Source organism: Echiichthys vipera (assembly GCF_963691815.1).
Source record: "Echiichthys vipera genome assembly, chromosome: 2".
Lineage (NCBI taxonomy): Eukaryota > Metazoa > Chordata > Actinopteri > Perciformes > Trachinidae > Echiichthys > Echiichthys vipera.
In genome coordinates, this window is record NC_139827.1 from 14,509,177 (window position 1) to 14,533,939 (window position 24,763).

Genomic DNA, 24,763 nt, shown 5'->3' on the forward strand with positions numbered 1-24,763 from the left:
TCAAACGCTTTTTGCTGCCTCAAGATTGCAATGTGCCAACAGTGCGCTTGACGACACCTCGTTTTAAGACCAACACACCCATGGGTGCACAGATGGGCGCAAGTAGGCTACATTTGCTACTTACAAAACGTAGGTGCTGGATGTGAAAATGACAACTGTGCCTGTCTGAAACTAGCAATGACAGTTGCGCGGGGTGGAAGATAGAGCCCTTCAACCTCAAGCCTCCATACAAAGCTACTGCTTCCAACCTTTATGAAACCTGTTTGCTGGAAAAGAAACAAAATGCCAACATGACACATCCACTTTTTTTATGAGTTTTTTATTTATTTATTTGATTTTTAAGTGTTTTATTGTTTTTTTTCTCCAAAAAAATCCTGAGGTATTCACAATATAATGGCATTTATTCTGTTTGAAATGAGACCGGGGGGAGGGGGGATAAAATACAGCCAATAAACAAACAAACAGAGAAAAAAAAAAAACAGGAAGTAAAGCTAAATCCAAGATAAATCCATGATGTAGTACATATAAGAAGCCTTTGAACTGCAACAGCAAAGACTGAAGTCAATCCCCGCCCCCCCCTGCAAACTAGCAAAGTCATGCAATCTGGACTGCATTTAGAAAAACCAAGCAACAGACCTCAATGATGTTTCAAAGCAGGCTTGTCCCACCTTGCTTACAGGGAGTGCAGATTAGAAACAAGCCAATCAGTCCACTATCATAGTAGTTATCATCAGCTGGAATACCTTAAACTTAAAACACAAATCTAGGCTGCTTTGTAGCTGGCATTCAGATTAAAAACCATCCAAAGTTTCAAACAATACAAGCTTCAACTGTGAGTTATTAGCAAAGCACTAGAGTTCAAATACACAATGCCGTGGCTACTTAAAACCACGTGCAGTTTGTTTGTTGGGGCCTTCTGAGAGGGTAAACAGTAAACAAAATAAGTCTGACAGCACAGTAAAGCCAGAAACAGTACACCTTACTGTGCTGTAGGTTTCTATTTTAATCTGTTACTTTATAGACTGTATGTTAGTGTGATGGTTGAATACAATTTTAGCTTTCTGTACACAATGTAAAACGCCAATGACGGACTACTCCTCTAGCTTGAGTCCTGTTTGCCCTCCACAAAAAAGCAATACACATAAAAACAAAATAATACAAACCATAAAAACATACAAATGACCAATAAATAAATATCAGTGAAAAAAATACACTGTTTAATCATTTTCTTGCTCTGTGTCACAGATCTATGATTGATAAAATAACTGCTGTGACTTAAAGAAAATAAGGAAAACATCCGATATTCTCCTTTCTGCACAACAATCCCACATCTGCAACACAAAACAAAAACAAAAATAAAACCCATCACAAGTGCAACATCAGTCACGACAGTCTCAGCATTAGGACAAAAAAACAACAAACAAACAAACAAACAAACAAAAAAGCTCTGGTATTTGACCAAATCAGCTCACTACTACAGCATCAGACAAACCAGAAGGAATAAAAAATAATAATTATGAAATAGAATAAAAAACAAAATCAAAAAGCAGTGGGCAGGGATGAAGGGGGGAAAAGAAATTAAATAACAGCACACAATTTATGACCCGAACTGGGGTAACAAGAAATAAATCGATCATGGTATCTGATCAGAGGAAAACAATATATAATAATAATAATAATAATAATAAAAAAATACTATTAGACTTTCAGTTGAGGTTATCTTTACGTGGCGGTTTAAATAAGATGGACAGACACTACAGCGTAACGGTGAGAAAAACGATCGCTCCACCTCGCCAGTAAAAGAAACCTTCAGAGAGACGGACGACACTGTCCAGCTCTCAGCGCTGTCACCCATTTATTTCTTTGTTCAATTTGGTGTCATCTTTGCCCTGAATAATAATAATAACAACAAAAATAACAGTAATCATAGTAATCACAATAATAATAAAAAACAATAGACAAAAATAAAAGCTAATAATAATAACCATCAATAAAGACTTTTGGTAGACGAATAAACATCACACACACACACACACACTCTCCGCTCGCACACAGCTAACTGAAAGTAAAACATGGCATATGGATGAGGGGAAACAGGACGTTCTCTAACAAACGACAAACTGTCTGCTAATGATACAGCTCCTCCTCGATGACGACGAGTGACGGGTCCAAAGTGAAACAAATATATTGCAAAGTTGACAGAACATTTTTTTTTTTTCAAAAGGCAAAAAAAAAGTGTCTTTCCCTAAATACACAATAATTCAACGTTTTCAAAACAAAAACAAACATACAGACTATATGTGTAAAAATTATAAATAAGGATAAAGTTTTGTGCATCCCCGCCCCAACCAACCGTTGTGTTGGAAGAAAAAAAACAACAAAAAACAAAACAATGGCAGTTACAACGGTGAAATAACATGCAATCGATATACTTTACAGCATTGATCTGTATCTCCCCCAAACTACAAACCCCACTCTAACCCTCGTGTCCCTCCCCGACCCCAATACAATCCTTAAATATTTGTCAGATCATTCAAAACATATCTCTTGCGCTCGCTCTTCTGTCAGCTAGCTGAAGGCGGTGAAGTTTGATCACACAGGGCGGGAGGGGCTCGAAAAAGAAAAACACACTGTTGCTAACTCCAGTTTATCTGTAAATCTGTGTATGTCCAGCAGGACTTTTCCGCCCATCGAAGCAAGCTGACATGGTTTGAATGACTGCATAGTGAAAATGATATTTGGTTTAATTACAGATGGGTTTACGACACACGCGCACTCACAAACACGCATACAAACGCTCCCCCTCGGTGCAGAGGCACAGCGCAGATGCACGCTATGAATGAAGTAGCTGCTTTTATACGCCCCTGGCTGCACCTGGCGAGCTAATATACACATGAAGCCACTAGTGGCAGTAGCTAGCATTGCTGTGTGTACAAATGGATACATTTATACATTTGGTGTGTGTATGTGTGTGTGTGTTTTGTTTCTTACACACACACACACGCACACACACGCACACACACACGCACGCACGCACGCACGCAGAGTCGTTCTTCTGATGGAAATGCACCAAAACAGCACGGCCGAGTGACCGTGTGTGCTTGCGTGTGTGTGTGTGTGTAAAATACACATCAGCTCAGAGAACCTCGACAGTGGGAGACTGGACTAGCTTTGTGTTCAGACGCACATGCAGAGTCTGGACAGTGAACGTTGCTCTCATTGAAACTGCACCAATGAGTACACGGCTCAGGCTGCGCTGGAAGTGCAGTACAGCTGATGGACGCTGAGCAGCGGGTCCAGGACTAAATATAAGAGATTTAACAGGATGGCTGAGCAGGTCTGTCAGGAACAGCTCTGAATCGTGTCATCTGCAGAGTTTACAAGAGCAGGTCGACCGTTGGGAGTTAAATTAGTTCCAAGCCATAGCCTCGTGTCCAGATTACAACCTGACAGAAGCTAAGCTAACGGAGCCATGAGCTATCTTTGGGCTAAACTCAGGTTTACTGGTATCACAAAGCTGCCGTTTAACCGGGGTAGTTCACCATGGTAACCTACATATGGCAGGTTAACTTCTGATCAGATCACTGGAAACATGGAGTCATCATCCAGAAAGATTACAGAGTTCACATTAAAGTAAGAAGCGATTAAGAGACACATACAGATTGTCTTAATGTGTGGATTAGCTGATCAGTAGGGTTACTCTAATAATTACAATTGAAGAGATTATAGATTAACACACTAACAGTATAATGAATTACCATTATAGCTGAATAATAAAAATGTTAAGTTACACCTGGCAGTGTAGATAACGCACACTTTCTTCTGTGGTACTGGAGGGAGCTTTCCGAAGTTATAAAACATAACCCTGATGAACATCAAGGTTGTTTTTCACAGGAACTTTGGTAGAGCTCGACCAGGCCAGGCCGGTATTAGCTGATTGTAGATATATCAACACCAGCGCAGTAACTTGACATCGCAGCACAGAAATGCCAAAGTAGATCTGAGGTGATTTAGACATAATCGTAGTCCGACAACCAACATGTTGATTATTTAACTGTCCAGCTCAGTGTGTCTCCTGGTCATTTAGGGACGTAGAGTCATAATCTTGAAGGTTTTCCGAATTTGTCTTTAAGTCAAAAGCTATCCCTGTACGAGGTCACACACTGGTGATTAAACCTGTGGATGAAAGTGGTAGTCTCGCTTGCATCTGCATTATTACGAGCAGGGTGTCTGTGGCGACATTCCCAAGACAAATCACAAGCGGCGATAGTGGAGAGGGTATGCAGAGCTAGCTTGTGTGTGAAGCATCGTTACATTTTTTTCCCAGTCTCTGCTCACGTTGAAAGAAAACTTCTGCAATGGCCCAAAATAAACAAAGGTAAGAGTAATGACTGCAGACGATGGGATAAAAAAAAGCCATATGTGCCGCCAAAAGAGAATGAAACACTAATCTAAGCCTCTGCTGGATTGGAAAACCCAGAGTTAAAGAGTCAGTCTATCAGCAGCGTGTGACACCAGTTATCCAATGATCGCTCATGTTCAGTGGCTCAGTGAAGCCCAGAGAGAGCCAGACTAAGTTGGATTAACTTCCTGACAAAGGCCAATAGTGAGTTGATTAACGGAGTAGAAGGATGAGCCAGCTGGTTTTATTGCTTGGCCTGTCTTGTGTTTGTGCACCAGTCTCCCCCTGTACAGTATGACACACGCAATTACACCCACACACACTTACATATACACACACACTTACACACGGCACTGCTATGCTCCCGCCCTCCCACCTACTAACTATAGAGATTTCATATATATCATAGCTGAGAGTACTCAATTACAACGTCAATAACAATAGTTACAACAATAACAGTGACGCTCTTTCGTATGTTTGTTGAGTTGTGGACACCTTTGGTGTAACCTGTCAAGGTTGTCAAGCTTGCAGGCGACCTGTGGACAGATGGAGGGACGGATGGACAGAGTCATGGATGGATGTGACAAAATCTGGACAGACAGACATCCCCTCTAATCGTATGGACACTGTTCAGTTTAGTGTGACGTCAGGATTTAAATGATTAACGACTTCCATTACATGTGAGGTGAGTTTATATTCTGTGTTAGTATTTTCTGTGAAGCCAACCTCCCTGCACTTTCTCCACTCATCCATCTCACTTGCTCTTGCTCTCTTCAGACTTGCTCTGTATTTGGTAACACCTGTTGAAATTGCATTAGTTCACGTATTTGGCTTAAAAAAAAAGAATAAAGTTTTTGTCCTTTGGGGAAAAGAAGTGACAGCAGCGTCTAAAGCAATACAAAAGTAGCAGCAGCAGTAGCAATGTAAATAAATAACATTGTCTGAACGGAACTGTAAACATCATAAACACAACGCGCTAACTCGCTCGCTAAAATCATAATTGGTAGGTTGGTGTAACACCATGAAAGCTTTTTACAATAACCAGCTAGCCTCAGAGCTCACTCGCTGATTTTTCGTCCATTTTCCTCTCTCCTTAGTCACATACTTCCTGTCATTCAACTCCAGTTTGTCTCTGACTTTTCTTTAACTTCCGATCCCACTTGCTTATCACTCCGTCTTAATCCTCACCTCACTTCGTCCTCTCGTCTCATTTTCCTGACCTTTCATTTTCACTCGTCTTTTCTGCCACCTCAACAACATTCCTGGATCTCTCTTTCCCTCCCTGACACTTTAACAGTTTCCTCTCTCTATTGTTGCCATTCCTCAGTTCTCTGTGTCTAGCAGTGATTTGGTTTGGTGCGTGATGGGGCGTGGGAGGTTTAGCAAGCTTTGGCCTGTCAAAAGAGGAGGCAGTCGGACTCATAATGTTTAGCTACAGTACATGTCTCAGTTTCAAACACATTAACCAGTTCGGGTGAAACTTTTATCTTAACAATCCTCTAGTTCAGGGGTCTCAAAGTCAGATTACCTGGGTCCCACTGACCAGGTTGCTGTCTCCTAGTTCTCTACATAAACACTTAATGCTGCTCCAAATTGTGATCAGTGTTTTGAACTGTATCGTGATGAAATTGCATCGAGATATCATGATACACAATTACGTTGATGGGTAATAACAAGCACATGCTAACAACAATTTTTCAGAAAATCCAATGTAAAATATTTTGCACTAAAAATGAGAAAATACTCAGTATTTTCCATTTGTTATGTGTTAAATTCACACAGAAATATACAAAAATAGGCCTTACCATGTAGTTATTTTATATAGACTATTGAATCTCATGAACCTTTCTTTTGGTGCCTGACAAATCTACGTGCTGTCGGTCTTAACTTATGGTGATTAAGTTGGTTACGATAACTGAAGTAAAAGATTACTTTAAAACACGGCTAAAAAACTATAAAAAGACTAAAAAAACACCCGGGACAAGACAAAACAACAAACGTAAGAATAGTGGGCCACAGCTGACCCCTAGTGTGGTAGTTTGAGACCCCTGCTCTAGGTTCTAAAAACACTCGCAACATGCTTCATCGAGACGTGTCTGTGTGGTTTCATAGTGTCTGAAATCAAAGTCTAGATCTCTTGGATTGAACCAACAACAACCTACGCACATCCTTTGGTCTGGTAACACTGTGGAGCACTACGTCAACACTAAACAGCAGAGGCAGACAGAGAAGAGGACAGAGAGGAAGAGGTAGACAAACCGAGAGTAAAGAAAAGCTCCACAGGTAACAACATCTACCCGATGTATATTCTTTGTACAAGATAAAGTCCTGTTCTTTGCCGTGTCATTGAAAAAAAAAAACTCTGCTCCCCCCCTTTTTTTTTACCTCCTCTCGTTTCTCACACTTGTAACAGTTATTTAAGCTTCCAACTCGTCATCAACCAGAGAACCGCTCCCTTCTACTTTCTCCGCTTTCCTCTCCTCCACTTTTCTAACTCATCTTTTTCTCTTCTTAGTATCCCTCCATCTCTTTTAACTCATCCATGTCATTCTGAACACACAAAAACAAAACCGTAAATGACTAATTTTTTACAAAGCTAGAATGCAACACTAATTTTTTTTGTAAGTCTTTTTCATCGTGTTTTTCCAATTGTGCAGCTGCTAAATACAATGACGGGTATTCTAAACATGTTCATTTCAAAGTTAATAAGAGTTACTGTGTGTTACAGCTGTAGTATGAAGGTGAGTTTGAGGCTAGGAAATATAATCTCACCTTTAAAAACAAAAAATGACTGTCTTAATATTCGTACACACACACACACACACACACACGCACACGCACACGCACACGCACACACACACACACACACAAACAGCCTGAGAATGTGTGATAGAAACACCTGAAGAATCATAATTGCACCGGACATTGTTGTGTCCTCCATTACGTTTCTGTACATGATTCAGGTTTGCTAATGTAGCAGATGCTTTGTTCCAGTGTGTAGTGACTACGCTGTTGACTGATCCAATGGCTTGGATCAGTGCTGGAGACAAACATGAAGGTGAAAAACTAAAGACAAGTGGGGGAAAAACATAGAAACACACACACCCACACACACACGAGCACACACAAACTGTGATATGACATGATACGATAGTGTGACGAGACATAAAAAGTGTCTAAAAGAATGGAGCTAACTGCAGTGTGCACCTTTTTCTCTCCCCTTCTTCCCACGTCTGCCTGTCCAGATTTATTATTACACTGATAAACGGAACCATCTTTCCATCCATCCTTCCACGTCTCCATTCATCCACTCCATCAAGTCTCCGTCTCTCCCCCTCCGCTGTGGGCTCTTCAGTAGGACAGATGGGCTGGGTCTAACGCTAGGCTTAGCTGCTAACGCTGGGCTGGACTAGGACAGACTGAGCCTGGGCTTGGCAAAGCTAAAGCTAGGCAAGACTAGCGTCTGGCTAAGCTAACGCCGAGCTGGGCTAGGCTACCTACTGAAGAGCGAGTGGAGCTGGTGCTGATGGCTGTAACACTGGCTGCTGCGAGGAGACTCAGTGCGATCCATCACCGTCTGGAACCAACCGGCCACGTCCACCTCCAGGACCTCGTAACGGCGGATGAAGCTATGCTCCTGTATGAGGGAGAGGGGCAAAGAGATACAGAGGGAGGGAGACAGTTTAGTAAAATCTGACTAATTGGTAATTCTGATGAATCTCTACAAAGTGTTTGTTGCACAGTATGACTGGTGTCTTACCAGCAGCACGTGGTATTTTGGCCTTTTTCTGTGATCCTTTGTGAGGCTGTGGAAAGAAAAAGATTAGGTGAAGCTGGAATAAGTACATTTTAAAAGATAAATTTGAAGGTGAGGCAATTTAATTTACTAAGTACAGTTATCTCGTTTACGATACCTGCTTTTATTAATTGAAACTATTGTCTTTTACTATGTTTTATTATTTTAAAGTACTATTGTCTCACACTCAACATGGGCCTGTAAATGTTCTCATTTGTCCAGGGGTCCGTTTCACAAAGCAGGTTCAACAAACTCTGAGTCTAACCCTAAACTCTGAGTTGATCTACTCTGAGATAGGAAACTCTGAGTTTTCGGTTCCAGAACAGCTGATTTGCGTTAGTTTTATAAACTCGGAGTAGTTTGACCTGGAGTTAAGCGCATGCACCACAAGTATAAAAAGACAGCATCAATGGAGCCCTGATTCGACGAGTCACTATGGCAACGGGGAAGAGGAGGGCTACGCTGCCGCTGCCACATATTAATGCGCTCATACGGAGAGTTTGAGAAGGTTTTTCCCCGTAAGTGTAACACCGCTGCAGCAGCAAAAGAGAGGGAGACAGTGTGGGACAACATTGCTGCTCAGGTCAGTGCGTAAGTTTAAATGTAGTCCTGTTGCAATCACAGTAATATCACAGGGGAAACTGCTTGAGTGGTAGTCTATTAATTTATTTCATTTAGGTGCATTCCCGTGGGGGAGAAGCGCACTTGGCAGCAGCTTAAGATGAAACATAAAAAAAGGTTTAAACAGGTAAAACATCGGCACAATCTCATGGTGACGCCTCATTTTGAGCATGTTTTACATTGTAACGTAAGTATTACCGTAAGTGGCTGTTTTATATGTTGTATAAAAAACTCCCATTTGCAAAAAAACGCAGCGCAACACACAATATCTGCTGGGATATGAGAGCATGACTTTGGTTGTTAATGTTGGAAATGTAAGGACGGTTGAGGTTGTGTATGTAAATGATGGACTGTGACGTGAAACTGTACCGCTCAAAAAGATAATTGTCTGGAAATGAAAGAACGTCTATGCGTGGTCTGATAATCATCTCCCAACGAATATTTAATTTCATTCTCTGCGCAGTAATGCTGCACTTTCATCCACGGGATCATTAACAAAAGGACAAAACTCAGAGTTTCCCTCATTTCAGGTTTAACAGACTCAGAGTTTTCACTAAACCTGCTTTGTGAAACGGACCCCTGGTCATCATTATCCCCAAAGCAACTTCAGTCAAAAGCACCAGGCTGGGACTGGTCAGATGGGTACATGAACTGATGAAGCCTCTTGGATGAGAGGTGAAACGTCTTCCTAGACAAATAACCAAGTCCAGTTGCTTTTGACTGAAATTGCTTTGGGCACACTTAGCATGTAAATTTAAGCATGTTTATGAATAAGTGTGTGCGACATGTGCATTGTGACGTTGTTGACAAGTCTGTTGTGCCATGCAGTTACTCAGAGCCACTCAGAGACAAATTTCCCTGCTGGACAATAAAGTATATTTTATCATTTCTTTACAGGGAAATTCAATGTGCTTTACATTAAAGTGCATAGAGCAACAGTGACAGACTATATAAATAAAATACAAGAACAAACACCTAGGGCTGACGTCTTCTTTTGGCTGGTCATTTAGTTGGTTGATATGCTCTCTTACCCAAAGTTGAAGTTTTTTCACCTCGTGGAGACCAGAACAAAATCTCCAAAAAAGCAACGCTCAGCGCAGAATAGAAATAAAGCTGCTCATGTAGTAAAAGTGCTAAAAACAAAACAAACAGTGAGTCCCTTTGCAATGAATTCCAAATATTCCATGGCCTCAGGAAAAAACACGTTGGTGGACACAGGGCAACCAGGTCGAGTGCTCTCAGTGAACTGTGGACGGTTTAGTCCATCCAGAGAGAACTAAGGGCATGCTGTGCCTGTACATGTGCATCCATGCTTTTCAAAAGCCCACCTCTCCAACCGGGCCACGGCCGGCAAGTGTGCTGTGCCTGGGTGCGGTACAGTTGTACTCACACTGGTCAAACTAAGACTTTAGCCATGAAGTGCTTGCGCTCGGTACAAATGGACAGTGTGAGCGCGCACTAAGATTTTCTTTTGCTCATCAACCAATCGATTGGTTAAAGAGGAGGTTGACTACAGCCTACTACAAACAACACTTGCATACACCCAGCATCCAAAAGACATGGAGAAAACCACACCACCATCCCACAGACAGAAGCATACAGCGCGTTTACATGCAGTTTAAAAACCCAATTATATTCAAGTTAAGGCAATATTCCGGATAACAGATCTAGATAACTCCTTTAGTAACCCGCGTATTCATGGATGTACACACCTCAACCTGGGTAGGATTGGAAATAGAATAGATCAGGAAGCGTCAGCACCAAAAATAACAGCAACAACAAGACTTTACCTTTAACCCGACTTCACCATGCCAAGTACGGCCACTACAAAGAAGAACCATTTCTTTGTATTTCTGTCAAAGCATCGTTCATGTTCTCCCCGCTTTCCAAGTTGTTGTAAATTTTGACAAATGTCAGTCGGAAGAAAAAGCCGTATTCTGACCAGCTGTACGTTGGCAGAGCGCCACCTTCTGTAATTCTACATAACCAGGGTAAGTGTTTAAATAATTTCCCCCTGGGATTATTAAAGTAATAAAGTATTTCTGAAGACCATACTTCGGTTACTGCAGCGCATGTAAACGCACTGATGGAGTGCCTTATCATGAGCCTGAGAAAACAAACATTGTCAGTTTACTCTTGAATGTGGACACGGGCGTGACAGAAAGTCATCAGGCAGTTTGTCCCAGAGAAGAAAACCTTTGACAGATCTGAATGTAATTACAAAAGAAAATCTTGGTCAACAGAAATTATACCAGTCGAATGGTCGATGGGAAAGAAATCTGCATAGATGAACTCAATGGCCACAGTGCACTGGGAGAATTTTGTTCATCAAAAGTGTTTCATCCTGAGGGCAGGTTGTTTTTTTTACTCTTTGCAATGGGAGTGCTGTGTATTTACACTCTACAAACACCAGCAGCGTGATATGCTGTTGAGCGACGTTTGAAGTTTTTTTTTTCTGAACACTGAGGATTGTCCAATGAGAAGACGTCTGATGACCTGAGTCATGTAGACTAGATCAGTATAAGGGGGAGATTAGCACTCACCAGTCTTTGACGAAGGACTGGAAGTCGAGGGAGAAGCCCATGCCAAGAGGCAGCAGAGGAGGATCTTCCTGCAGCACTTTGGTCAGAACCTCAAAGTCTGTCTTGCAGTTCTTGTAGGGAAACTGTCCCGTGGCCAGCTCCACCTAGAGGACACAAGGACCCAGTTCATGTTAAGCTAATTATAAGAGCACCATATATTAATATCATACACCAAATGTTCAGCTGCTCCTTCTTTATCTTACAGTACAATTATCCGACTGATACTGAAATGAAAAGTACAGTTGTTCCTTAAGTGTTTAATCCATGGCGCTCTGTCATTACTCTTCTGTCCTCCTGCTGTGCATTACAACAAAGTCTGATTTTAAGGTGTGTTGCTTATTTGTTACATTTTGACACATTTGAAAATGCCCGGGTTCCATTTCGACCCACGGCCCTTTGCTGCATGTCTTGTTCGCAAACCTGTGTCTCTTTCCCCTTTTTTCTATTAATCATGGGCTGTGCTGTCAAATGAAGGCAAAAATTCTAAAAACATAATCCTAAAAAAGGTTAATAATGTATTTTATTTAATGCAATGAAATGTAGAGGGGGGATAAAAAGCATAAATCTTATCAGTCCATGGCACCTCCCGCATTTGACAGGACAGGTGTAGGTAGACAGGAACTCAGAGAGACAGGGGGCGACATGCAGCAAAGGGCAACAGGTTGTAAATAAAACCCAGGCTGCTGCAGTAAGGACTCAGCCTTCAGTATGAGGCTGACACTCTACCAGGTGAGTGACCCTGCTCACACCTCTAGTACTCTTCTTTTCTGATATTAAAATAAGTTTTACCAGAGAGATGCCGAGGCTCCACACGTCTGCTCGGATGTCATAGTCAGGCTTGGTGGGATCTGGAGGGTCTATTCTCTCAGGCTGCAAGGACACGAGAACAGCAAACACTCTACTTAGGGAGACAGTGTTGTTTGCCTTTGAGAGGCTGTGATCACCTTGTGTGGGACACAAAAGTAAAGAGGGTGTGGGTTCTCACTCACCGCCATGTAGGCAGCACAACCGGCGCTGCGGGTCTTGGCCTTGGAGTCGACGAGGCGTCCGCTGATGCCAAAGTCGCACAGTTTGATCTGACCTTTTGCGTCCAGGAGGATGTTGGAGGGTTTGACGTCCCGGTGGATGACACCGTGTTTCTCTTTAAGATACAGCAATGCCTTCACTATCTGGAGCGCACACACACACACAGACACACACACACAGTAAGAATATAAGAACAAAAAAAACAAGTGAGCAGTTTCACACTGTCCTATCTGTGTGTGTGTGTGTGTGTGTGTGTGTGTGTGTGTGTGTGTGTGTGTGTGTGTGTGCGTGCATGTATGCGTGTGTTTCATCCACTTACTGCCACTGTCATTTTTCCAAGGATTCGCTCTGGGATGGGGCCTTGGATTCTCTTCTTCAGCTTCTCAGCACACGTTCCCATCAGCTCCATGGCAATGAATACGTCCGTCTGTACACATTTAGAACACAAACACACACATCCAGCTTTTACCAGTTCTGTTCAGGAGGAAAAACGGGGAGGTTTAGTGATATGTAACTACTATTGTTTTATGAAATACAGATGGTTATGTATTTTGCGGACACCCACGTTGGTAACTATGGCACCGTAGCACTGGATGATGTAAGGGCAGTCATGACTCTTCAGCACCACATCCAGGTCCATCAGAATCCTCTTGTTCTCATCCTTGTTTCCTGTACGACGCATTTGCTGGTACCAAACAAAAAAAAGATATTTTTATGAATATATCACACACACACACACACACACACACACACACACACACACACACACACACACACACACACACACACACACACACACACACACACACACACACACACACACACACACACACACACACACACACACACACACACACACACACACACACACACACACACACACACACACACACACACACACACACACACACACACACACACACACACACACACACACACACACACACACACACACACACACACACACACACACACACACACACACACACACACACACACACACACACACACACCAAGCAATTAGGAAAATCACAAAACAATGACTCCTCTGGTGGCTGATTGACTGCTTAATTGTTTAACAGCTTAGACGGCTATAATTAAGTCATCTCTTAAATAGGAGGGTTGTTGTGTGGGGTGTTTATGTGAGCCACGGTGTTGGTAAACTAGTCGCAAGTGAAGCACAACAGAAAATCACAGAGCGACGCCGGGGTCAGCATCAAGCTCCTGCTGTTCATTTATCATGTTGCCTCGTCTCATGTTTGAGTGTTCATGTCTTTATGGTCCCTGTAGGGCCATTGTTAGACTTTTCGGACTACACATGCCTCTTCACATGACCTGAGCTACCTATCAAAAACAAACGTTGCTTTACTTCTGCTGTTGTTTATTAGGAAATCCATCCATCCATAAATTCACTAGCTACAAACACCAGCAGCCTACAAGGGATGCTAAGAGTCAATTAATGAATTAATGGCAATATTTTTTCCCAAACAAACAAACAAATGATCTGTAATGCACTGTGCTATACAAAGTCTCCTCTGATTGGACAATGCTACCAACCCCCATCAAATACATTAGAGATAGAATAATAGACATGCAGTTTAAAGACATGCACGTGTTAGATTATTTGATGACTCTAAATTGCCCGTAGGTGTGAATGGTTGTCTGTCTCTGTTCGTCTCTATGTGCCCTGTGATAGACTGGCTTCCTGTCCAAGCTGTACCCCACCTCACGTCCGATGCTGTGAACGGCTACAGCCCCCCCCCCCGTGACCCCGTCACAGACAAGCGGTTGAAGATAAAGGATGAACATAAAGTTCAGATATAATGGTAATATTTTCGGTACCAAGTCTGTCCTGTTTTATTCTAACTGCGTTATTAATCTTTTTTTAGCGGCTGTCGCAAAACATTAAATAAACATAAAATTCTTTTGGCCCCATTGAATCTAAACCCAGGAGATTTGAGTTTACAGAAAAGCAGTTGACTGACTTTTTGTGCATTTGTTCTGTTTGACTCTTATCACCTTGACACATTTTAGTAGGCCTTTTAGTAGATACTTCAGGGGAAAAGCAGTAAAGATAAATGTGTGAAGAGTGAATAGGTGAGTGCCGGAAGGTCTTACTTTGACAGCGATGACATGGCCGGTCTTCTTGAATCGCACTTTAAAGACTTGTCCGCAGGTACCGCTGCCAATCTCCCCCTCACTGATCAGGTCTGTCACCTCTGCTGGATACCGCTGTGGAGGGACAAGGAGGCGCAAACACAAACAAAACACGACTTTAGATAGTTTAAAACATTAATGTTGTTTCTATGCAAACTCTTTGAGCTGAAAACAGATGAGATGGGCGAGTTCTGATTTTCTGCTTTGTGAGGCAACAGTTAACCCCTTTGAGCCATTTACTAACAAATGTTTTGATGTGTAATCAAGCTTCTCCCTGTTGGTCATGTCTGAGAATACAGACACACAGTGGGAGGATGCATCACTTCCCTGCTTCGTTGAAATTTAATCATTGGTGACTGAGATGCTGTGAATGACGTCTCACTGAGTGCTTGATGTAGCAGCAACCCCTATGGGCTAATGAGAGGAAGTAAAAAAAAACAACCCGGAGTGCAGCGATGAGTCATGTCATTTTTTAAGCATCTTCAAACCCTGAGTAATACTGTGATACTGGACCTGAAGGCCGGAGGAGGGAGGGGAAAAAACAAAGTTGAGGCCAACCCGCAGTCTATCTCAGTTTTATCTTGGTAGGCAAAAACAAAGCAAATCTCGCTGTTTTTGTGTTTTTATAACTGTATTTTATCAGAGGGCTGTTGTTTTCCTTGATAGAGATTTTCTGCTCTCCTGAAGGACACTTTGTATGTTTGCTTCATAGGGTTTTAACCTTGACCTGGTTTAACAATGGTCTCTGTTCTCACTAAACCAGCTGACCTGCTTTTTCATCAAAGTGAAAAGTGTTAAGAAACTAATTTAGTACTAAAATGATTTATCCCTTAACACAATCTTAGAAGACAGAATCAAGCGTATTCTTTATATAATCTATAAATCCAACAATGTGCTATTTTCCTACACTGTGTATGGCACTTGAAACAAATGACAAATATGCAGTTTTACTTTTTTTTGGAAAAAGAATATGTATTGTCAATCATAAATTTGTTGGAGAGTATTTTCAGCAGTAGATACACATTTATAGGTCTTGGTAGTATTTACAACAGCAGGACAAAGTATATAAAACTGATTCAAAATAAACTGCAGTACCCATATTCCTCGTAATGAAGGAACATATCACCTAGTGTAACAGTGTGGCGCATACACTGTATGTATTTTAATTATTTGTTGGACAACAGTAGAGGTGCAGAGGAATACGATATATTAGTCTATCAGCAGGACCAATGCCAAGTGCCCACTACCTGACCTAAGCCCTGATTTTCGGCTCCCTGACAAAAATCTAAGAATCTAAGGTAAATCATGGTTGGTAGGTACTTTACTGTATGTGCGGCCGGAGACAGACCCAACTACCCCGGGGGCTGGCAAAGCAGTGAGGCGAAGCTCAGCCCCTGGTCGGAGGAGACGCCGCTGCTGCCGGTTGCATTGTCACAGCCCTCTGTGTTTGATATGGACACACAAGGCACCCTTGAACGTCTGTTTCAAACACACCGAGCTTTCAACTGTAGCAAGGGCTCCAGTTTGGAGTCCAGACATTGACATGGGGATTCCTCCTGGTGTCAGAGATTGGAGTTGGTGACACTTGACGTTCTCGCCATCAGTGCTGGTTGTGTGAAAACCACAACAGCTTCAAGACTCCCAACATATGACAGAAGGTTGTGTGGTGTGAGCAGTGCAGCAAACGGATGACCTTGAAAGTCTTGTAGTGGGAACTTGGCATTCATTTGTTTTGGTCTTTTCATAGAATTTGTGGACTATAACAAAAGTCAAATATCACCACCTGCCTCATGACCTCTCACCCTTGTTTTCACTTATGTGATTTATTCCCAGACTAGAGAAACTCAAAATTGTCGTTACGTGTCACACCTCACCTGACCGTCGATCTTCAGGTAACCCGTCTGTTTCATGATCTCCTGCAATTTCTGGTCGATCTCTGCACTGTGGGGACAAAACACACACAGTGACAAACAATATAATGGATTGCAAATACTACATGAAGTATGTTTCAGTGTGAAATCGTTCGTAGGAAGATGAGACACTTCTGATTTAAAAACGGACGCTGTGTGTGTGTGTTTCTGTACATCACACACACAGTATCTGGATGCATTACGTGTAAGTGTAACATAAGCTGCTCTTCTTTAAATGATCCTTTGTTCTGCTTACGTCCATGTGATGATCCTAGGTCAATATTATACAAGATCACTTTGACTATGTTTTGTCTCTCAAATCAGATAGTTGTGATTCAACGTTAGGATTGCCTGAGGTTTATTTTATTTTTTTACCACTATCTTACAACAGAAGGCAGTTAATCTATCCTATGCTGTGAACATAAACATAAACACAATGATTATTGAGATTCTATATTTACAGTTATCTACAAAATTCTCAAACATCAGCCTGTGTCCACATACTTCTCTAAGCTCTTCTGCAGGCCGTACGGAGGCGTGGGCAGGGTGAGCATGTGTCGCGGGCGGCTGGGGTAGGGGTGGTGCTGAGGCGAGCTCTCTGAAGACGATGAACGGCTGCCTCCATCGTTGGCCAGTGGCAGCTGGAGCGCTGGGGTGGGGTGGGGTGAGATGACACATCAGAAACAGGCAGGAGAACAGAACGAATGTTAACAGTACGTTAAGCACCCAAGGCCAGCATGCCAGAAGGTGTAAGATGACTATATTTATTCATGCGTTCACTGAATCCATGATTTTAGTGGTTTAAAGCTGTAGTGCAAAACTACAGAAGATGATAATGTGTTACTATTTGTGCTTTATAAGCTTGGTTTATTATATTTCAGTTCTCTTTGACTTTGCATTTTCTTCCTGAAATCAAAGTGTCTGATGAGAAAAGATCATATCCTTTCCCATGAGACACCAAGAGAAACTGGCCTTCAAAAAGTCAAAGAGTTCTTTCATTACAGCCCTGCTATCAAGACCCTGCGTAGTATTTGACCAGCATATGAACTTGTGGTTTTTATTTCCCCAAAAGTTATAGCTTTGTTTTTGTTTCGCTGATGTCCCAACCTAATGTTAAAACAAACAGGACGGTTATCTCAAGAGAAAAAAAGCAACACAGCACAGGGTTAGCCCACAGCCTGGGAGGAACAGTTTAGGGATGCGGACGTCCACATTTCATTCAGAGGTTTATGAACACTTGGGTTTTCTTTTATTATCTGCAGCATTTGGTTTTATTAGTTATGGTAGGATTGTACACGCTAAAATGACTGCTGACATCTCAGAATGGGGCATTACTAAAAACACGACCAAGAGGGAAAACAATGGGATCAGAAGGCTAAAAAAAACCCCAACCCAACAGCTTATTTGAAGGTGAAACCAAAAGTGAGCGCATCTATCATGTAGTTAATTAAAACTGGGATTTGGTCAAAGTTGAAGCAGGAAGTCAATCTTTGAAATGTAATGGATTATAAGAGCGGGTAGTTTGGGCAATAATTTAACAATTCAAAGTTGTTCTCTCCTCCAAATACATTTGGCTGAGATGGGTATTTTTTTATTTCACCATCTGTGTGATCATTAAACTGCTTGTATTTGTTACATTGGAGATCTTTTTAGGGATGCCGCCATGTTCCCAGATGAAACAGATGTCAGTAAGATTTATTTTGGTGAGTACAATGTTATCATAACCATGGCCGATGTTTCAATAATCCGTAGTTTGACATTAAAAGTTAATATAATCCCCAGAAAGCCACCCAGCCCGAATATGAAGTGGCCCAGACAGTTGTGGGTTTGTCACAACAAACTGGCTGTTGCAACATGTTTCTAGCCCCGTGGGTCTAAATCATGCATTCAAGGACACGTTAAAACTCAGCTGACCTTGTAATATCAGCTGTACGTGCGAGCAAGCACAGACTCATTTTCAAATGGAGATGTTAAAGAATGTTAGGAGAACAATCTGTAGTAGTATTAGCACAGACCTGTCATGCAACCATATGCTTAGAGTATAAATAGGAATATAAGTGCAGCTTCAGAAGGGTTTGAATCCCTACTTATTATTACAGTAATTTCACGCCAGTAACCTTTTTAATTGTTCAGAAAACCAGTTCGCAAAACATTTAGAGGACCACTCAGCTGTTATTTATATCATTGACATTATTATAGCTTTTGTAGCAGAAGGCTGGCAGCTCTTCTCAGAGCTTGTATCCACGAGTCACCTGTGGATGGATCCACCTGTAAGGGGAGAATCCGTTAGTGACGGGGAGGAGGAGGGTTAGTGTGGAGAGGAAGAAAAGAGTCAGGCAGTGCTTTTGGCACAGATTGCATCTTCATAGCTCGGCTGGCTCCACATGGACGGATGTGCGGATAGACAGGCAGACGGAGCGGGGAGATGGGGAGACACACACACTCACACACACAGACGCACAGATACTCGCAGGCACTGCTGCACCGCCTCCAGCTCACACAGTGCTGCTGCAAAAGAAAGGAGGAGCAGGAACGGATGCCAGAAGATGAATAACAGACAAACAACATCAAACTGAGAGAGAGAGAGAGAGAGAGAGAGGAAAAGAGATGAGAAATTCGGCCAAAACTGCATAGCACAGACTAAGCTGGAAGTCAGACAGCCAGTCAGTCAGACAGACTCGGGACAGGAAGTCTTCAGTCGCCACACAAAGAAAACAGAGTGAGAGAGAAAGAGTGCAGCCAGAGTGTTCACAGCACTCCTGCAGACGGACCAGTGGGATGCTGGATTAGACTGTGTGTGTCGGAGAAAACAACCCAAAAACAACGTGTCGTGCAGAAAAGCCACATGCACCGTAATTCTCTGCCTCCAGCAAAACCAGGGTTAATCATCTGACAAACATCCACACACACTGTGAACATCAACACACACCAACACTGCCCTGCCACTGGCACAGAGAGAGGAGTCAGAATGGAAAGGTGGAGAGAGGACGTGATTTGAGGGGAGGTGTAAAGAACATCCGGGCTAAAATATCAGAACTGGTCCAGGACTGGTTTCACAGACAGGTTAAACTTCTACTACTCAATAGAGTTTCTTATTCAGACGTTAAAGTGTAATTCCAGCGCAAAATCATCCCATAGTCTTTTTTGGCACTTGCATACATCAAATAAACCATCAAAAACGTTTTTTTGTGTGTAACAACTACTAACGGAGAAATCTGGGAGAGCCGCTAACAGTCTGACGTGGCTAACACTGATTAGCTCGGGGCAGTATGGTGAAGGCATTAAAACGGCTTTTTTAACCACTAATTCTGCTCAAAATTACACCAGACCTCTGCAGTAGCATGAGAAGAGTCCCTACACATAAAACAAAGCACCAGTGTGCTCCTGCCTTTAGGATTGACTTTGGTAATCGATTTGAATGAACTTCACTACGAGAGGAGCTGCTACCGGGCCCAGTTGGCAAGTCTTTCAGAACACTCTTTTAATAAACTCTGGGTTCACTAACTACTAACTACATTGTTGGTGTTTCGTTTTATGTGTAGGGACTCTTCTCATGCTACTGCAGAGGTTTGGTGTTATTTTAAGCAGTATTACTGGTTAAAAAAGCCGGTTTATTGCCTTAACCGTACTGCCCCGAGCTAATCAGTGTTAGCCACGTCCGGCTGTTAGCGACTCTCACGGATTTTCTTTTTTTGTTTAACAATTGTTAACAGTCTTATTGATGTAAATGCCGAAAAAGACCATAGGATGATTTTGCACTGGAATTACACTTTAACTCGAGAGTAAGAAATTAACTGTGCAAGTATGAGAGACGTTGTGGTTATTCCACGTCTCTGAAACCAACCTTGTCGACTGACGCTAAGATAAATTACTTCTATGCTACTTGAAAGACCATCTAACTGATGTGGCTGAAACACAATATGCACCTATATTTGCTGGGGAGAGTAAACTGACTAGTACAGCCACTTAATAAAGATGGAACAAGTCTTTTTCCAGATATTCTTGTCCTTTTTAGGCCGTTAATTACACAGGAGAAACATGCATAAATGTGTTAAAAAGACAAACGGGAGTAATTTCAGTAATAAGGCTAAAACAAAGGACACCTAACTAGATAAAAAAATGTAGGGTTAACTGTGTGTGTTTTTCTCGTATAGGATTAGAAAAATAAGAAAGAGAGTGAGGGAGGAGGGGATGGGCAGCGAAATGGGGGACATGGGTGTTTGATGGAGGTGGGTGGGGGGTGCAGTGGCAGAGAGTGCGATGGATTGAATGATACCTGCACGCTGGGAAGGGGCTGGAGCAGGACTGAGCTGGATCACGATGACTAGACAGGAAAGAAAATATACACACACACACACACGCATGTTACTGCACTGTTCTACTGAGACGATCAGATGTGCGCGCGCACACACACACGCACACACACACACACACTCACTACATCATGTAACAAATAGGGGGGACCACACTTTCTGACTTCGACTCTTCACACATTAACCAAACACACCAATCTGAGCAGAGATATTTAGAGGATAAGGCTGCTCGATTATTGTCAAAAAATATCCTATGAAAAAAAAACCTAAATCAACAATACGTTAGTAAGGAAGCCCTAAATGGTCATACATAGCATACATTTTATTTCCTCCGTTTTCCCGAGATAACAAGATAATTAGAATAGAGTAGAATTACTCTAATTATCCCAGACTGGGAAAATATTTTGTAACAGCAGTAGTGGGTCAGCAAATAAACACTTTGTACATAACAAAATTATGATCCGTTTTCTCGTTATAACTAGAATTTTCCTCAGTTTTCCTGAGATAACGAGATAATTAATGTGATAGATAATGAATGAAACGTGATGGGCCTGAGATTTCCATCACATCTGACAGGTGATGCCTCATAAAGACTTCTCATATCTGGAAGAACACTACAGACAACAGATGACTTCAGTTGGTTATTTATTGTTATGAAAATAAACTGTAATCCGTATATTTATGTGAACATTGTAAAACTCCTCCCTGTACTGGTATTTATGTTGTTGTAATATAATATTTAAAAAAACAAACAAAAACTGTAGTTAATAAGGACATCAGGCTCACTCACGCCTCTGATAAAGCTGAAGCCTTACTAACTGTCTCCTTAGACGACGCACACTAATGTGAACATTATCTGTAATAAAAAGGCATAAAGTTATTTCAGCTTGTCAGAGATATGTGACGGTGATCGATGTTCTCCTGCTCCTCTGACATTTCTACACTGATTCTCCAGATCTCAAATTAATGATCTCGTTATCTCAAGAAAGCGGAGGAAAAAGGTTTTTTTATAACGAGAAAATGGAGGAAAAATGACCTTGTTACAATAAAAAAATGGAGGAAATTACCTTTGCATAACCCAAACATAGGAAAATGATCTTGTTATCTTAAGAAAATGGAGGAAAATGATCTCGTTATCTTAAGAAAATGGAGGAAAATGATCTCGTTATCGCAAGAAAACGGAGGAAAATGACCTTGTTATAACGAGAAAACGGAGGAAATAAAATGCACGTTATGTATGATCACTTAGGGCTTCCGTACACTTGTCTGTTCTTCAACATTTTTTTTTCTTTCTAACTTCCAAAACCCAGAAAAGGCATACATCTTTAAAAACAAATTTGGTGCTCAAATGTGTATTTGTGGCAGCAGGACGGTGTACATCAGCTCAAAATAAATCCACAGTGCCCACGTTCATTGTAACGACACAACATGTAATCCAGTGTGACTCAATGGCGTGGTGTTAAGACAGAAACTGTTTAATACAGTTTGGTTATATTATGGCCGTGACCCGATCAGGTCCGTGTGAGATTGGAGCGTTACTATCTTTTGGTTTATGTCAAAGAGGGATGACTCTATCAGGCTTTAGATACACAGTCAGTATGAGATTTCATGAGATTTGTTGACAATAAGAAAAAGACAGAACCAGCACCGGCCTTTCCTCAATCCCAGTCACACACACACTCACGCAGCCAATGCTACATCACAAAACATTTCTAAAAGAACAGAAAAAAGAAAAAGAAGCATGTTTTGTGGTCAATGTCTCTCAAACCTCATATGAATGCACAAGAAGTGGTGATCTGTAGGGAAAGAATGATCTCTGAACAGTCAGTGAGTGAATAGGGTTTCTCATATATTGTTGGTTTTTAGTCCAACGCTAGTAAGATAATAAAGAGCTTTACGTCTCCACAGGTACATGTCCGTCAGCACGGGCCTGTTGCGGACTCTCCTGCTCAACTAGCTGGGCTGTGTGTCTTTGAGTTTTCTCCTTACAGACTGCTCAAGGGCCTTTACTGTTTTACCCAGCGGCGCATCTTCTCCGTAGGCAAGGACGGCAACAACAAACTGGGGCTGACAAACTTTAAACTACAGCAGTGAAAATACGCAGAGTTTGCAATGATAGTGGGACCCCTGACCTCCCTGCTACGTTTTTATTCATTTGTTTACTCTTGTTTCAATTGACAATAATGATTCAGTTTAAACAGACCTATAATGGTGATGAAAGCTGGTTCGAGGGGCCCCTGTGAATTCAGGCCCCAACAGACTCTAGGATCGCCTCTGGTTTTACCACCTCATATTAACTGAAAACTGTGAAATACTTAACGTCAATAAGTCTGCAGCAGACAACAATTTAACCATTATGTTAAGTACTAGTTTATATAGCAAAACAACAAAAACAACGATTGGTAACGGAGGTTGGTAAAGGTTGGTAACGTATATTGAACGTTAGCGGTTAGTAACAGTTGGTAACGTAGTTTTAACGTTGGCGTTCGTATCGTATGTTGAACGTTAGCGGGCGGTAACGGTTGGTATCGTATGTTAAACGTTAGCAGTTGGTAACGGTTGGTATCGTATGTTAAACGTTAGCAGTTGGTAACGGTTGGTATCGTATGTTAAACGTTAGCAGTTGGTAACGGTTGGTATCGTATGTTGAACGTTAGCAGTTGGTAACGGTTGGTATCGTATGTTGAACGTTAGCAGTTGGTAACGGTTGGTAGTGTATGTTGAACGTAAGTGGTTGGTAAAGGTTGATATTGTATGTTGACGTTAACGCTTGGTATCGTATGTTGAACGTTAGCGGTTGGTAACGGTTGGTATTGTATGTTGAACGTTAGCGGTTGGTAACGGTGGTATTGTATGTTGAACGTTAGCGGTTTGTAACGTATGTTGAGCGTTAACGGTTAGTATCGTATGTTGGACGTTAGCTAACATTATATCTGATAGCTTCCACACACTAGCGTCTGTTTTCGTCTGTCAGGGTCAAAACTGGGCAGTTAAAATTGACTTTGCCGCTAGAGTCACAAGCAAACACGCTGCTTAAATAATTATGTGAGAAACTACAGACACGGTAAGTAAGAAATGACACCGCCAATATATTTAATTTCACTGAACACTACATCAAATGTTGAGATTGACGCTGGGCCTGCCACCCACTATCACTCACACTGCTTCATGTTAGCCTGTTAGCTTGTTTGACAGGACAGAATCAGAGCAAATTTCGTGGACGTGACTACAAGCGAGACATTTCATGACAGCGCTTATTTTGATTATTATTTATTTTTTTGCTTAACTCACGATAGAAATGGCCCCACTTGTTAAGTGTGTGATTTCGCAGTACAATACAGAGTAAAAAGCTGAGTCGGTGTTTGTTTATGTAGCTATAGCCTGTTAGCATGTAGTAGCTAGGAGCAGCATAACACCCCCACTCCTTCACTCCCTCCTTCACTCCTCCTCTACGGTCTTTCTTCCCGTTACCGACTCCCCGGTTCTCCCCGGTGTACACTCACTCGGCCTCGGACGTGATCGCTGCGGACTCATGTCGATGTTGAGGTCGATTCTCCGGCGAGCTTCTTCATTCTCCTGCTTTAGTTTCTCCTCGATTCGCGACAGCCTCTGTTCCAGCGACGACATCTTGAAAAATTGAGCACCATGTAGTTTCCCAGCAGAGCTCTCGACTCCCCTCTCCGGCAGGCTGGACACACGCACACGCACGCGCACACACACACACAAAAATCCGACCATATGCGCATATTACAGTTATACCTTTACAGTTAATAATTAATAATTATCACGCTGAAAACACACACACACACACACACTTACTTGATCAGTCGGTTTATCACTCTGTGTTTTACTGTCACTTGCCCCCCCTTTTTCCTAACCGTTTTTAACTAATTTCATCACCTTCATAACAATATACACTATTTGTGACATCACAACCGTACAGAAGTCCTGACGGC

At 42.0% G+C, this 24,763-nt stretch overlaps 1 protein-coding gene across 1 annotated transcript; it reads right to left on the reverse strand.

Annotated features, from left to right (window-relative positions):
- Positions 1-4,816: 4,816 nt before the first annotated feature.
- Positions 4,817-24,454, reverse strand: map2k7 (mitogen-activated protein kinase kinase 7; the record flags this gene model as incomplete). The annotated part of the gene is given in 13 exon segments (XM_083922707.1): positions 4,817-8,039; positions 8,163-8,208; positions 11,363-11,505; positions 12,191-12,271; positions 12,391-12,570; positions 12,747-12,854; positions 12,993-13,112; positions 14,546-14,659; positions 16,459-16,525; positions 16,999-17,143; positions 20,771-20,818; positions 24,311-24,439; positions 24,442-24,454. Coding segments are annotated over 13 exon segments (1,338 nt in total). The 3' UTR covers positions 4,817-7,895.
- Between the last annotated feature and the right edge of the window lie 309 nt (positions 24,455-24,763).